Source organism: Carlito syrichta, unplaced genomic scaffold (genome assembly GCF_000164805.1).
Source record: "Carlito syrichta isolate Samal-C Ts95f unplaced genomic scaffold, Tarsius_syrichta-2.0.1 Scaffold305319, whole genome shotgun sequence".
In the NCBI taxonomy this organism is placed as follows: Eukaryota; Metazoa; Chordata; class Mammalia; order Primates; family Tarsiidae; genus Carlito; species Carlito syrichta.
Window position 1 is genome coordinate 4,548 of NW_007249415.1, and position 15,831 is coordinate 20,378.

A 15,831-nucleotide genomic window follows, 5' to 3' on the forward strand; every position below is an offset into this window, starting at 1 on the left:
GGAATCTCAAAAAGGAAGCAGCGGATTGTGAGGCCAAGCATGGCCTTCAGAGCGCTCATGCTCACAGCAGTGTGTGTGTCCCTCAGGGCACCTGCCTCCTCTGCAGACTGGGTGATGGCGAATGAGATTGGCTTGCCCCTGCCTTCTACAACGGGCTCCATACTCCCACCCCACCCCGCCTGCCTGCTCACTGTCTCACTTCTAGGAATGAGGTGTTGGGCCCTCTGCCCCTGGGGTCTCCCGGGTGCATAGACACGCAGGGCCTTCTCAGCAAAGTCCCTGGCACAGACACTTCCCTCCTGCCCTGGAGATCTGCCTAGTGGTATTGCCCACCCTCCTCCTCCAGATTCAGGCGTGTCAACAGGGCAGACTCAGGGAGGCCTCACTTCTGGTGTAGGGTCAGGAGTGTTAGGCACGGGAAGGAGTCAGCAAGTGCTTGCCCAAGAAGTCATGCCTGTGAGTCTATCCTCATGCTGGTGAGGCCAGCTGCAGGGACTAGGGGTGATCCGTGGTGCAACCAGGGAGGCTGGCCTGGGCCCAGAGGCCAGAGGACCCAACTGTCAGGCGAGGTTGCTGTGGGTAGGTATGTGGGGAGGGACACATGCCATGCCCAGTTTGCAATTCCTGACTCTCCCCCAATGCATTTATGGGTAAACTGAGGGCAGGAGGGGAGGTGGCCTCGCTGTCTGCCTCCAGGACCAGGTATGGGGCATGCTGAGAGTTAAGACCCCACAAGAAACATGAAGAAGCTGCTGTGCTTTTGTGAAGAGCAATATAAATATATTTCCACACAGATAAAATACAATAAATAGGTGGCTGTGAGTATGCGCGGCGGCATCACGCCTGCTTCCGTGTTTGGGCATGTACCATGGGAGGCCAACACCGCAAAGACATATGCCTGAGGCCCCGTTGTTTTTGAGGTAAAATATTCTAGGAAGTTTTCCTTTAAGGTGAAATCCCTGTGGACACTGGAGCTGGTGAGCACTGGCAGGTCCTATGGTCTTCAGCCTGGAAGACCACAGAGCCACTGGAATGTGGCCGGACAGTCACCAGGGTTACGGTTCTGGCCCAGCCACCTGACTGGGGCATGTGAGTAGGACTCAGAGAGGGTGCAGAGGTGGGTGGACATCCCCATCTGAACAAGAGCAGCAAACGGCCCCACCTGAACCCCACCTGCTGCCCAGGCCTGGGCTGCCCCAGGCCCGGCCTGCTAGGATGTCCAAGGCTGCTTGGTCAGGAGGTGCTGGGGGCCTGCCCCAGCTTGTCACCCTGCTCCTGGGCAGCCTATTCTCCCTCAGTGTGTCCTCAGCCGCAGGACCCTGGAGAGGGGCTCCTTAGCACTGGAGTAGATGAGGTAGGCACCGGCCGTGGTGTTGAAGGCCTCCCAGTCCCTGCAGCCAATGGTGGGGAGGCTGTGCACCGCCACAAAGCCCTCGTAGCCCTGCCACCTGCGGGGAAAGACAGTGTCAGCCTGCGGGGGGAGGCGCTATTCCCTTTCCATCATTCCCACCCATCTGGTTCATGGACCCAGTGATCTGGGACACCATCCAGGCCTCTCCTGCCTCTCCCACTGGGCATGGCATGGAGGTGCCACATAGTCCTGCGCTGAACAAGCTCCCAGATCATAATCATAGAGAGCTGGGCCAGGAGGGGCTTTTTCATCTTGCAGAGCAGAAAACTGAGGCCCAGAAGGGGGAAACTGCCTTGTTTAAGATCCCAGGCTTTCTCATACCCACGCAGGACCCTGCTCCAGGCACCCTGAATACGCAGTGGGATGGGCAAGAATCTTGGCAGTTCCGAGGGTCAGCCTTGGCACTGAGGTGCATGCCCTTCCCTGGGCTCCCTCAGATGCACACAGGTTACCCTGTGGTTGTGGGCACCCTCTGTTGTCTGTCATGTGTGGTAAGCAGTTTGTCTTTTGAGTTTGAATGGGATGTCTTTTTCCACATAAAGACAGTTTAAAGTCAGGTAGTCAGACCCGGTGACTTTCTTTCCAGCCTTGCCAACTTTGAGGTTATGCAAATCCCTCAGCTTTTCTTCTAATATTTTTTGTTGTTTATTATTTTACATTTAGATTTTTAATTCAGAAACAATTTATTTTTGTGAATGATGTGATGTAGGAGTACAGCTTTGTTTTCTTCCAGATGATATGAAGTTATTTTATTAAGTAAGGTATCCTTTCTCATTGCTTTCACATAAACCATTTACTATGTTAAATAATCATAAATCATCATTTCTTCTGAACTGTACTCTATTCCAGTTTTATAGTTGTTTATTTGGGGGGAAAACCATACCTTTTATTTACATGCTGACAAGGTCCTCTTTCACTATTCTTTGAAAATGTATACTTCCACATGAATTTTAAAAGCACTTTGTCATGCTGAAAGTCTACAGCAACAAATTTAAAAGTCTAAAGAAAACAGATGATTTTTCTAGTAAAATACAGATGACCAAATGTCTCAAGAAAGATGGAAAACTTGCATAAACCAATGACCATTGAAATGATTAGAAAAGTTGATCAAGAGTTACTGTTAAAAAGGTACCAGGCCCAGATTTTTTTTTTTTGAGTTGAAGGTCTCACTCTGTCACCTAGACTAAAGGACAGTGGCACAATTATGGCTCATGACAGTCTCCTCCTCCTGGGTTTAGGTGATCTTTCTGCTTCAGCCTCCTGATTAGTTGGGATTACAGGTACATGCCACCATGCCTGGCTAATTTTTAAAAATTTTTTGTAGAGATGAGGTTTTGCAATGTTGCCTAGGTTGGTTTTGAACTCCCCGACTCAGCATCCCAAAGTGCTGGGATTATAGATGTGACCCACCATGCCTGGTCCAATTGCTTTATTACTGAACTTAACCTAGTTCAAAAGAGAAAGGAAAAAATCTTTCTCTTCAAATTATTCCAGTCCATAGGTATAGTTAGAAAATTCTGCATTGTGCTTATTAAGTTAGGCTTCATATCAAACTGGATAAAGGTAAGTCCCCCAAATAAACCACAGAGCAATTTCCTTTCCTATTATGGAAGCAAAAAATCATAAAGATAAGCATTTGGGAGCCAGCAGTATATTAAATAATTATACAGCAACATCAAGTGGCATTAGGTCCAAGATTGCAAGAAAATCTCCCATTATAAGTCATCACATCCACAGATTAGCAGAGAAGAACCCCACCACACACCCATAGATGCCAGAGGAAACCGTAGCCCAGACATGGACCACTCATCATATCAAGCAGTGATGCCCAAATGTTCTCATCAAATCACAGCAAGGCAGGATAGTTGCTGTTACTGCTACTATCCAAGAATGTCCTGGAATTTTTGTTAGTTAAGCAAACTAGATAAGCAATAAAAACATTAGAAATGAAGGGGAAAGTTGCCTTCATTCTCACATGTAATAATATTTCTCAATCCCCTGAGACTCTTAAGAAAAACTATTAGATTTAATAAGATAGTTGGGCATGGTGACTCATGACTGTAATCCCAGCACTGTAGGAGGCGACGGTGGGAGGATTGCCTGAGCCCAAGAGTTTGAGATCAGCTAGGCAACTTGGTGAGACCTCGTCTCTACAAAAAAAATTTAAAAATTAGCTGGGTGTGATGGCACAAGCCTATAGTTACAGCTACTTAGAAGGCTGAGGCAGAAGGGTCTCCTGAGCCCAGGAGGTCGAGGCTGCAGTAGCCATGAGCATGCCACTGCACTCCAGCCTAGGTGACCCTGACTCAAAAAAAAAAAGAATTGATAAGATGATCTGGTTAGGTGACACAAAAATAGATTGTTGCAATAAGTAGCTGCAAATGAAAATTAAAGGAAAAGAAAACGAACTCCATTTGTTATGTTTAGATTCCTTGAAAAACTACTTGAAATAAGGGTCCCAAGAATGCTAAGTGTCTGTGAAGTCTTACAATTAAGTTTGCGAACTCATCCTAGAAAAAGTGCTACATATCTCACTGCTGAGTATCACTATGATCACCTTCAAAGAACTCCCCATGGGAAGTTATGCACTGATGCTAGTGCCTAGTCCACCCATCAAAGCAATTTTAGAACTCTTTTTCTGGAATAACCATCAGAGCTGTCATCATATCACCCTTGATGTCCTGAATGTCATCTAAATATCTTCCTTTCAATATTTCCTTTGTCTTCGGGTAAAGAAAAAGTCACTGGGGGTCAGAACAGGGTGAGTAGGGTGGGTGTTCCAATACAGTAATTTGTTTACTGGTTAAAAACTCCCTCACAGACAGTGCCGTGTGAGCTGATGCATTGCATGTGCTGTGTCTCCTTCCAGACCATTTTTGCCTACACCTTTCTCATGTCATATTCTCAGTTAAGATTTTCCTAACTGTTTCTCTATCAATGTGTATTTGGCCTGCTATGCTCACAGTCGGCCGATGATTTTGATGTAAAATTTGACGATGTTTGCAATGTTTTTGTCAGTTCTGGTCGTCACTGGTTGTCCTGATCTCTTTTCATCAGTGATACTTTCTCTCCCCTCAGAAAAATGTTAAATCCATTTGTACACTTCTGTTTTCTTCATGGCACTATCTCCACAGACTCAGACTAACATGTCCCTCATTTCACTTCCACTCTTGCCAAGTTTAACAAGAAATATAATGTTTATTCATTGCTCTAATTCAAGCTCCAACATTCTTGTGATGGCACACAAAAACATGCAACAATAATGAATGCCATTCAGCACGACACTGCCACATGTAGACATGAACACATCTGTGAGACACTGATATGCCAAGGTTATGAAACCTTACCCTGTTGTTTGTACAGTGCTGCCAATGTAAGCACACGGTGCCACGTTCGTGATCTTAATTGTCAGACCTCATATGTGAGAAAAATTAAATATTGGTGATTTCCAGGTTAGTACGCCCATGTGCTGTGTCTCCTGTCAGTCCAGAGGTAGAGGAGCCAGCACTCATGGGTCAAGTGGCTAGACTCAGGGGTTGGGCCCAACTTGGCATTCACACAAATGCAGCTGGGCCTGGGCAACCTTAGGAAACATTACCTGGCCCCATGTCCTGTGGCTCATTCTGTACCACTGGTCACCAGCAAGGGAAGGTGAGCCCCCCAGGGAGAACCGAGGTGGTGGGAAGGATGCTGGCCTTTACCTGTAAATAATACTGTTCACTGAGAAGGTATTTCCATCAAAGGAGTTTGCAACCACCAGGAAATAATCTTCTCCCACTGAGAAAAATTCCCAGTCCAGAGCACTGCAGGGAAAGACGAGTGGGTATTAGGACACAAAACTGAGACATTGCATGAACTAGGTGTTAGCTTGGAGCCAATTCTCCTGATTCCAGAAATCACGCCTGGGTTCCACCTCCAAAATTCACAGAGGAGGAGCTGGACCTCAAAGTGGGGAGTGATTTTTCTCAAAGTCATACAGTGAGTTGGTCCATTCTGAAAGAATATAAATTAGTTAGTTAACATTTTAAACAGATTTACATTATGGTAAAATACACATAACATAAAATTTAGCATTTAACAATTTTAAATGTACAGTTCTGTGGCACTAAGTACATTTACACTGTCGTGCAACCATCGCCGCCATCCATCTCCAGAACTTTTACCTCTTGCAAAACTGAAACTGTCCCCATTAAATGCTCACTCCCCTTCCTTGTCCTCAGCCCCTGGCACCCACCATTCTAATTTTTGTCTCTTTGGATTTGATCACTCCAGTTGTCTCATATAAGTGGAATCATATAGTATTTTGTAACTGGCTTATGTAACTCAGCATGCTGTCCTCAAGATTCCTCATGCTGCAACCTGTCAGGATTTCTTCCAGTGTCAGGCTGAGTAAGAGGCTGCTATATGCACAGACCACATTTTGCTTATTCATCCATCGATGAACAATTGGATTGCTTCCACCTCTTGGCTACTGCGGATAATGCTATGAACTTTGGGGTGCAAAAGTCCATTTTTAAGAGATTGAAATAACCAGAGGAAATGTTCTGAACCCACAGCACCCTCTGGAGGCAGGGGCTTGAGGTCATCAGACATGAGGTCACTATGTGGAAGAACTGACCACCTTTCAGGTTCCCACAGGATCTGCTGACATACAAGTGGCTTCCCCAGAATTCTCCCCCCACTCCCCAGGAGGCCCACCTGGGCTGCCAGTCGTTGGCCCCCACAACTCATCTCTGCCTTTTGCCTCTCTGATTACTGCAGGTCCTATGCCTGCTTTAGAGATGAGGAAACTGAGATCAAAGCCATGCCATAAGCAGGAATATGCCTCTGTGTCTGGTGGCCTCAGGGCTGTGGCCAGTTCAGGCAGTGGAGGGGCCCTTCTCTCTTTTTTTTGCGTTGGAGTCTCACTCTTTCACCCAGGCTGGAGTGCAGTGGCACGATCACGGTCACCACAGCCTCAACCTGCTGGGCTCGGGCGATCCTTCTGCCTCAGCCTTCCAAGTAGCAGCAACTACAGGCACGCGCCACCATGCCTAGCTAATTTTTTGATTCATTGTAGAGATGAGGTCTCGCCAAGTTGTCTAGGCTGGTTTCAAACCTGTGGGCTCAGGCAATCCTCTCATCTTGGCCCCCCAAAGTGCTGAGATTATAGGCGTGAGCCAACACGCCCAGCCGGGGCCCCTCTCTTGATGGAGACTCATCTCTGGATGCTTCTCCATGGGGAACTGAGGGGACTGGGCTACAGCAGGAGCTCAGACAGGACCTAGGAGTGAGAGAGACCATGGAGATGTCCAGGGAACAGGTGGGCTGGAAGAGGCCAGCAGGGCCCTGGGGCTGCTCACTCCTTCCTTCAATTAGTCAGGGTCACATCCAGGTCACACCCAGGGTGGCCTCCATGGATGGCGGGTTGTGATTTGGCCCAAAGTGGAGCCCAGGCTGACACCACTGGGAAAGGGTGATGGTCCCCTAATCATATGCCCTCGTGTGGGGGTGTGGCCATGGGTCAGTGTGACTCCAGTGCCTGACTCCTCAGATGGAACTGAATGTAGAAACCAAGGCCGAGGAAGACCAACAGCTCTGCTGGGCTGCCTGGTGGCTCCTAGGAGGGGCTGACTTGGGTATCACATGGGTGGAAATGAGGTCTCAGCAGTGACTTTCTGCACCCTTAGGTGATGCTAATTATATGGATAGATATTTGAGGTATTTTTTTATTTCTCAGAATCGCACCATTTGGTCAAAAGGTGAAAACAACACAGATGCCTATCAACAGATAAGAGAAGAGACAAGTGACTATGCCCACATGATGTGCCATAATTTGGCCACAGGAAGGAAGGGAGCCCTGACAGACTGTAGTGTGGACGGACCTCAGGACATGACGTTGCATGGAAGAAGCCGGATAAAAGGCCACAAGCTACCTGATGCCATTTGCATGAGATACCCAGAATGAATACATACACAGAGACAGAAAGTGGATGCATGTGCCAAGTGGGGGACTGTGAAGGGTGAGGGTCTCTCCCTGAGGGGATGAATGTTTGAGAATTGACTGTGGTGAAGGTGCAAGTATCTGTGGGCTTAATAAAAACCACAGATAGTAAAAACAAACAAGCAGACACACTGCACCATCTGGAGGCCATCAGAGCCAAGATTACAGATAGGATAGGAGTCCTCCATGCCCTGGAGGGGTCTAGACATGCTGGAAAGTGAGCCACCTCACGTGTCCAGGAAATATGGGGAGCTTTTGATGGTAAGTGGAGAGGCCAGGGACTGTACTTCTGTGTACTATTTTCCAGTTTGGATTCTTCCTAATGTGATTGCCACAGAAAAAATTTGACAGTAATTGTTAAGCATTATTTTAGCATTTAATAATTGAATTAATAAATCAATACTTGGCTGGGCACGGTGGCTCATGCCTATAATCCCAGCACTTTGGGAACTTGAGGTGAGAGGATTTCCTGAGCCCATGGGTTCGAGATCAGCCCAGAAAACTTAGCGAGACCTCATCTCTACAATGAATCAAAAAATTAGCTGGGTGTGGCGGCACATGCCTGTAGTTCCAGCTATTTGGAAGGCTGAGGTGAAACGACCACCTGAGCCCAGTAGGTCAAGCCAGCGGTGGCGATGGGTGTGTCACTGCACTCCGGCCTGGGTGACAGAGTGAGACTCCAACTCAAAATAATAAAAAAATAAAAATAAATAAATACTTTTAATGTTTGATAACCTAACAATAAATGGTTCACATAACTATCTAGTGGTGACACGGCTACAAATCACACAAGTGTACCTGCATTTTCTAGATTACAACAGTCCCAAATACTAGAGGCTATGGCCTCAGTTTCCAGATGGGTAGCATCTCTATAAGATACATTTCATCCCACAACTGATTTTTATCATAGTTCCTTCTCAAACTTGTTTTATTTTAAACTTTGTTCTAAAATGCTTAAAGGATATTTTGTTCTAAAACTCTGGGCAGGAGCCGATACTTAGTGATGTGGTTCACCCTGTGGGCCTGCTGCTCCTGGTGCCCATCTTTGCTGACGTTGCCTGGCTAACCAGGCCACACGGCGCCACAGAGCCCATGGTGACTTGCCCTTGAGTCACCAGTGCCTCCAAGTCAGCCCCAGCATTCTTTTTTCCTTTTTCTCTGAGGGTGACCTTTTTTAAAAAATAATTTAAAAGGTTATGTGACATATGAACAAGTTAACACTGTAGACCTCTGTCAATCACAATCACATGATTCAGACATAACGGGGTGTAAAGGGAGGAAGTCCTTCTTGACTTGACCTGCCTGCACACCCCTTCCAAGCCCTCCGCGTTTCTGAGGTGATGCTGTTGGTTACCAGCTTGTCCATTCCAGAGTGATTTGCATTTACACAGATGCATATGGCTGTGAAATGCACAGCTGTGGCTTGTTCTCTGGAAGTAGGTCATGTGACTTCATTGTCCCTCACAGGCTTCACCCACTGAGGAGTTCACCTCAGAGAGTCTAAATGTATTGGCTTTTGTATCTCTCAGGCTGAGACTAGGACCCGGTGGTCACTGAACGGACTCAGGAGTAGATGAAATCCATGGTGCCTGGTGAGGTTGCTGCTCTGGCCTGGGACTGGCACTGGTACCATATTACAGTGTTAAGCTTGACCTATTGTTCATATCCCCAGGCTCTGGGATATGAACAATACAGATTCTATTGTATTTTCATTCTCAGACATCCAAGTCCCACCCAGAGGAAGCCTGCACAGGTTGGGACAGCTGCAAGCTTTCAACATGCGTGTCTCAACATGGTGCCTGTGAAGTCTTGTATGACCCCACAGAGAGTGTTGGTCTGGAACCAGCACTATTCCGTACATACGGACCCACGCTCTGTCCTCCTGGCCTTCACTCCCGCCTCTCCATGCTGGTCTCTGTGTCCTGTTGTCAAGGAAGATGCAGACACAGAGGGGAAGGGAGTGACCTGTTTCCAGTGACAGCCAGCATGGCAGGCTTTAGACATGGTCAGAAGACCTGCCCAAGGTCCTGCATATCACACCTGTCTGGGATGTGTGATAATGCTCCCCTCTGCCCCACATTCCAGGTGAGAGGAAGCAGTAGGTGTGGATGTGTGCAGCTCTGTGCATGGCACCCGGCTCTGGGAACACAATGCGGGGCTCAGGGCAGCACTGCCTCCTCCAGCCCACCCTCCAGTTGAGAGGATGAGATGACTCCAGCAGGGATCTGACACCTGGGCTATCCAGAGGCAGCATCACCTCCCACCAAACCTGCCGGGTGAGTACCTGCAGGTGGGAATGTCCTGGAACTTGATGAAGGCCTGCGCGGTCACATTCAGCTCGTAGATGACTGAGTTGATGACGTAGGAGTCGTTCTGCACCTGCAGCTCCACGTCGTAGCTGTGACTATTGGCGACAGCCAGGAAGATCCTCTCCCCAATGTGGAAGACTTCCCAGTCTGCTGCACCGAACGTCTAGGAGCAAAGGAGAATGGCATAGAGGCAGGGTGAGCAGCACTCCTCTTGGGTGTGCCCAGTGTTTTTGCTAGGCAGGACATGGGACCCTGGCACTACTGAGCACCCAGTGAGCTCTGGGTGCTCAACATGGCATTTCCTGATGGTAGCCTCCTCAACTACCACTCCCTTCACGAACGTGAGTGCCACTGCATCCCTACAGATAACAAGTGACAAGTGCTTCTCAGTCACCTGTGCCTCCCCAACTGCCTGTCCCAATGCTGCTTGTCCTATGAGCTCCATCTGCTACACCACCTCTGCCAGGAAGACCTCCTTGATTCCTCTAGTCCCAGCTCCAAATACCAAGCAATGTGTAGGTATAGCTTGTGAGAGTCTGGTGCTGGAAATGGAAGGCGGTACCCTGGAAAGGAGGAAGCTATGGGTGGGAAGCCCCGCCTCCCTATGTTACTGCTTCTCAAACCTTATCTCATTCTTGAGTTGTACAGGGATTAAGATTACAAGGATCAGAGATCTACAGCAGCTGGGAGGTTGAAACAGCTGATTGGAGCTTTAAACAGCCACTCAATCCTGGGGAGGCATGCAGGTCACACCAAGTTAGCAGGATTTGGAAAACACTTTGGATTTTCATGGAAACTACAGAAGAGATATACTTTAGGAGTAAGGACCATATATCCCAGGACTAAGACCCACTTCATAGGACTAAAAGCAGAATTAAATTAGACATATCAGAACAAAGTCTGAAATTAAGCTTTCAGAGGCTAAGTTGATCCACCAAAATTTTTAAAATATACTAGAATAATGATCAACACTTCTTAGAGGATGATGACAGAATACAGAGTCTCTATAATGTAGAATCACACTATCTAGTACACAATTAAATAAATCTATTAATCCTGAAAAAAGGAGACTAATGTGACCCACCATTAAGGAAAAAAAAAAACCAAACAAAAACAGTAAACAGACACACTATGCAAATATTGGAATTAGCAGACAACACCTCTACAATATCTTTGACAAAAATCTATGGATGTTCGTAATGAGTGATAAGATGTAGGGAAGCTGGGAAAACTCTAAGAACAACCAAGTGGAAATCCCATAACTCGAAAAAAAAAGTACAAGATCTGCATTCATAAATTTATTGGATGGAATCCAGCACTCCTTGGGTAAGCCAGAAGAAAGAATTTGTGAAATAGAAGTAGGCCAATAGAAATTATCTAAACCAAAATGCACAAATAAAGAGATTACAATGAAAATGAACAGAACGTCAATGACCTGTGTGATAACTGAATGTAGTCTAACACACATGTAATTAGAATTACAGAAGGAAGCAACAGAGAATGAGGCAGAAAAATCATTGAAATAAATTGTGGCTAAACATTTTTCAAATTTGATTGAAAACACCGAAACACAGATCCAAGTAGATCACTGACCCTAAGCAGAATAGACACAAAAAATCCAGACCTAGACACATCATTCCAAATAGCTGAAGATAAAGAGACAATCTTGAAAACAGCCAGAGGAAAAAAGATTCCATACAGGAAAACAGTAATACAAACAATGCCTGATTTCTCATCAGAAAAAGTGACAGTGCAGTGAACAGGAAAACATCTGTAAAGTAACTGGAAAGAAAAAAAAGTGAGCCTGCAATTCTACAATCAGGAAAATATCATTTAAACATGATGGTAATAAAGTCATTTGCAGATAAAAGTGATAGAATTAATTGCCACTAGACCTTCTTTATAAGAAATACTGAGAAAAGTGAGGTAGACTACTTCTTTTCTTGGCTTAGTCCATGTCCAACAAAAACCCCTGCTTTAGGAACACCTTGCATCACTCACATGATACAGGAAGCGGAGAAAGCCATGTGTACCAGCAACCATGGGAGGATGTTTTGTCTGCAAAAACCTGCAAAAGCCTGGCTCAGATGCCCAGGTTGGATGTGACCTGCCCCTCCATGGCAGGTTGTTAACCTTCCTTGCCTGTAGATTCGATTCAGGATGGTCTACCTGGGTCTCCTGGTCTCCCTGCCCCTTGCAAACTCGGACCGATGTAAAGGTGCTTTCTCCATGCCCAGCAGAGGGCGCTGTTGCCTGCCAAAGCCCAGAGCTGGCTGGGTTGCAGGTGAGGATGGGGCTCCACAGTCACTGAACAAGGCTCCACAGCCCAGGGTGCTCTAGAGACCAACCCACGGCAGGCCTGAGGAGCACACAGGTGAGCTTAAGTTAAAAGGGTAAGACTCACTGGGACAAGGACAGGGGTCTGGGACAACTATGGTCCATGAGCCCTCAGCAGGGCCAGAAGATGGCCTAGGCTCTTCCTGATTAGCACGTCCTCCCCTCATGCAGCCCCGGGAGGTGCGACTCCTTCTGTCTGCTGGGAAAGCTGACTTTGGGGCTGCCCCACACCTCAGAGCCTACAGGACCTTCCACTTACAGGCTCAGTGGCTGCTTCAGAGTGTGACTGAGCTACACACCGGCCAGGCTAGACTCCACGGAAAAGCAGCAGGAGGCACAGACTGCAAACTCATGGGCTTCTCCCCTAGCCAACTAAGGAAGCCAACTCAGTGACAGCCACACGTGTGTGCATGCCTGTGCACATGCCTGCACACACAGTGTATACACACATACCAGTGTATACATACATACCAGCACACACATGCATGCACACACATGCCCATACTTGTATGTATCCGCGCACATACATGCACCCGCTACATGCATGCATACACATGCACACACTAACACAGATGTGCACTGTGTATGTGTGTGCACGTGTGTATACATATGGACACACATGCACTGGCATGCACACATGCATATATACATACCTGCACAACTGTGGCTGTACATGCATACACACAACATGCATATATACATACACACTTGCATGCACACTTGCATCCGCCTGCATGACTACACCCCCACACACACCCCCAGGCAGCACAAATCCCCCTATCACCAGGGCATCCCCCAGCTGTGCGTCACCTGCTCCTGGGTTACTTGCTTCCTGTCACTTGTGTTGAGGCAGATCCTGACTGATTCTTGGGAATCAATTACAGAGCCTTAAACTCTCCCTCCAGGGAAAGCCCCAGGAGTGCCTGCCCTGTTGTTCAGGGTGGCTGGAGACCCCGAGCTGCTCTCTGGCAGTGTGGAGGGTGCTCACTGCGTGCTGCACCTCAGTGATGAGGGAGGTTCCCTCCCTGCCCAAAGAGCCTCGGAGCAGAGGGGCCTGCAGGAGGGGGGCTAGGGAGGGGATTCCCCGGGCTCTGGGAGCACAGGATAAGAGGTTGAAGGTGCATGAAAGATGAGGGAGTTGGCAGATAAGAAGGCAGGAAAGGGCATTCAGGCAGAAGGAACAGCAGGACAAGTGCAAAAAGTGGTGGGGAGCCAGAATGAGGAGCTTGGTACACACGGAGTGGGAAGAAGGGACTGGGACAGGCTGAGAGGGCTTGGGTGCTGTGGAGAGGGTGGGGCTCCCTCCAAAGGACACTGGGGAGCCAGAGAAAGCTTTAGAGGAGGTGGATGAGGAGGTCAGATGTAAGTGGATGGCTCTGACACCCACAGGGGAAGGTGTCGGGAGAGAGGTGAGCAAAGTGTATGGGGAGTATTGGGGGCTCCCACCCTAAGGGTGGAAGAGCAGTAAGTGCTTGGAGTGCCCAGGCATGGGGCCAGGAGTGTGGCGCAGAAGTGAATCAAGTCCCCCTTCTGCTTCCTGCATCCAGCCCTGGTCGGGTGTCTTGTCCAGCAAGTACAGGGCACCCCGTTCAATCTAAAGTTCAGATAAGCAGTGAAAGTTTTTAGTCTGTGTGTATCCCATGCAGCAGCCGGGACCAACTTTCACAAAAAAGCACCCATTGTTTACCTGGGGCTGGCTGCAGGCTGGCAGTCACTGTCACTGGCTCAGCCCCAGCACTTAGCTGATCAGGCCCACAGTGGGCTGATCGTCAGCTGTCATGGTCCCTTCCCCTACACCAGGCTGTCAGAAGTCCCTCACAGACCTGCCCCCCACTGTGACCGGGTCTCCTCTCACTCAGAAGACTAAGAAGAGAGATGGTAGTGTGGGCAGGGGTGGGCAGCCCTGGGGCCCACTGTTGGGTCACTCCTGAATTCTAAGTGCATTAGGGACTCAGCGAGGAGAGAAGACTCCCCACATCAAACAGCCCTGCCAAGCCCACCTGGCACGGGAGCCATGGGGGCCAGGCACCTGCTGGGCTGGGCAGGCCCTTCCCTCCCTCCCCCCCATGGAATTTCCCTGGAGCCCTGCCCTGCTGCCCTGGCATGGTGCCCAGCAAGCTCAGGAGCGCCTTGCTGGGACGATGGTGTTTCCGGGCCTTGGCAGCCAGGAATACCTGGAGTCCCCAGCAGCTCCCTCAAGCAGGGGTGGGCACCCGGTAATCAGCGGATTACTTGTTGGACAAAGAGGCCCTTGGGTTCCGGCTTTGATGGGGCCAAGAACCAGGATGCCTTGTGCTCTGGGAATGCTCAGAAGAGGGAGAGGGTGATGGCACTGCTAGGCTCCCTCCTCAGTGGCCCTGAGAAGGCAAGCAGCCCCTGAAGGGTCCTGGTGGGGAGCACTGTCATCCTCCCTACGGGCAGCCAGCTGAGGCTGAGTAAACATCCTGGGAGACTACACTCCCCACCTGAATTCTGGATACTCCTCGGTGCTCCCCCTGAGCCTACAGACTCTCTGAACCTGGTACCTGCCCCAAGCTGCCTAGGATGCTGCTAGCTCCCGTGTCCCAGAAAAGACCAGAGTCATGGCACATGGCTGCTGCCTCTCCAGAGCATCACTGCTGGGCTCCATGCAGCCCTTTCCAAGGTCCACACAGGCAGTGCTGACCTCTGAGAAGGATGTCTTCACACCTCCCCCATCACAGACATGCGGACTGAGACACAGAGAGGTGTGGGCAGACAGGTGTCATGGAGTATTCCCACCTGTCCCTCCAGCCACCACGCCACTGCCTGCCAGCTGCCTACCACCAAAGTCACTCCTAGCTGTGCCCATGGCACTTCTTGCCCTCCAGTCACCACGGAAACATGTGTGCAGGTATGAGTGTGTATGCATTTATGTATATGTGTCTGGGAGTGGTGGGTGTGGCCTTCAGGGAGTGTGTGGCACTATGTCAGGGCACAGCCATGGTGAGTGGTTCCTGGGTCAGGGGCACAGCTGTAGTGAGTGGTCTCTCTGCCAACACAGTCCCTGTGCTGTCCTTGTCACAATCCCACAAACTGTAATTTCAAAAGCACAAAGCTTTGAAAGCTGCAAGAATTTCTGAAATTTGCAGGAAACTCAGAAGCAAAATCCACCTTGGAGTTCACGTTGGGTGACCAACCACCCATCAGTTCAGAAAGCAGGATCCCAGTACCTGGAGGCTAGATTCCTGAAGGCAGAGCCTGTTCCTCCTTTGGTCCAAGCTGGGGAGACTCAGTCATTGGGGGTTCGATCCCTTCCACTTGGAAGAAGGTTCTAGAATTCCTGGTGGAATGGGCAGAGAGACTTCAAGGGCGGGTAGAGGACTAGAGTGTCAACTGCCTTCCACATGGGGAGGGGAGGGTGGGCAGCTCCCACTCATACCTGCCCCTGGGCTGTGAGATATTGGCATGCCTTACCAACCCTGCCTTTGAATCACTGAATTCACCTGCAGGACCCTGGGATTCCCGCCCTATACTCTCGGGAGCAAGGAAGGTCTGTGTGCCCAGATACTCAAATCTACCCATACCCCACACCCCAGGAACCCTTCCAGAAGGGCACCACTACACAGCACACATGCACTTTCAAAGCATCTGGGCTTGGCCTGCTTCAAAGCTCATGTTCATTAAAGACATTGCAAAACCCAAACCAAACAGTAAACAAATTAAGACGTCTCCAGGACCTAAAAGGATTTAAACATAACATGAGAAACGTTGGCAAAACATGAAAGTGGACTTCTGTGGGTTTTGAGGAATTACTAAGGTGTGAAAAAATG

General features: G+C 48.8%; 1 protein-coding gene across 1 annotated transcript in view; it reads right to left on the minus strand.

Annotated features, from left to right (window-relative positions):
• Positions 1 to 1,112: 1,112 nt before the first annotated feature.
• TSPEAR (thrombospondin type laminin G domain and EAR repeats) overlaps positions 1,113 to 15,831 on the minus strand; it is a 201,016-nt gene continuing 186,297 nt past the window's right edge. The window contains exons 10-12 of the mRNA XM_008061562.1: positions 9,679 to 9,866; positions 5,113 to 5,214; positions 1,113 to 1,448 (exon numbers count right to left, since the gene is read on the minus strand). Of these exons, the coding sequence (XP_008059753.1) occupies positions 1,295 to 1,448; positions 5,113 to 5,214; positions 9,679 to 9,866 (444 nt within the window). The 3' untranslated portion in view covers positions 1,113 to 1,294. The remainder of the gene's footprint in view (positions 1,449 to 5,112; positions 5,215 to 9,678; positions 9,867 to 15,831) is intronic.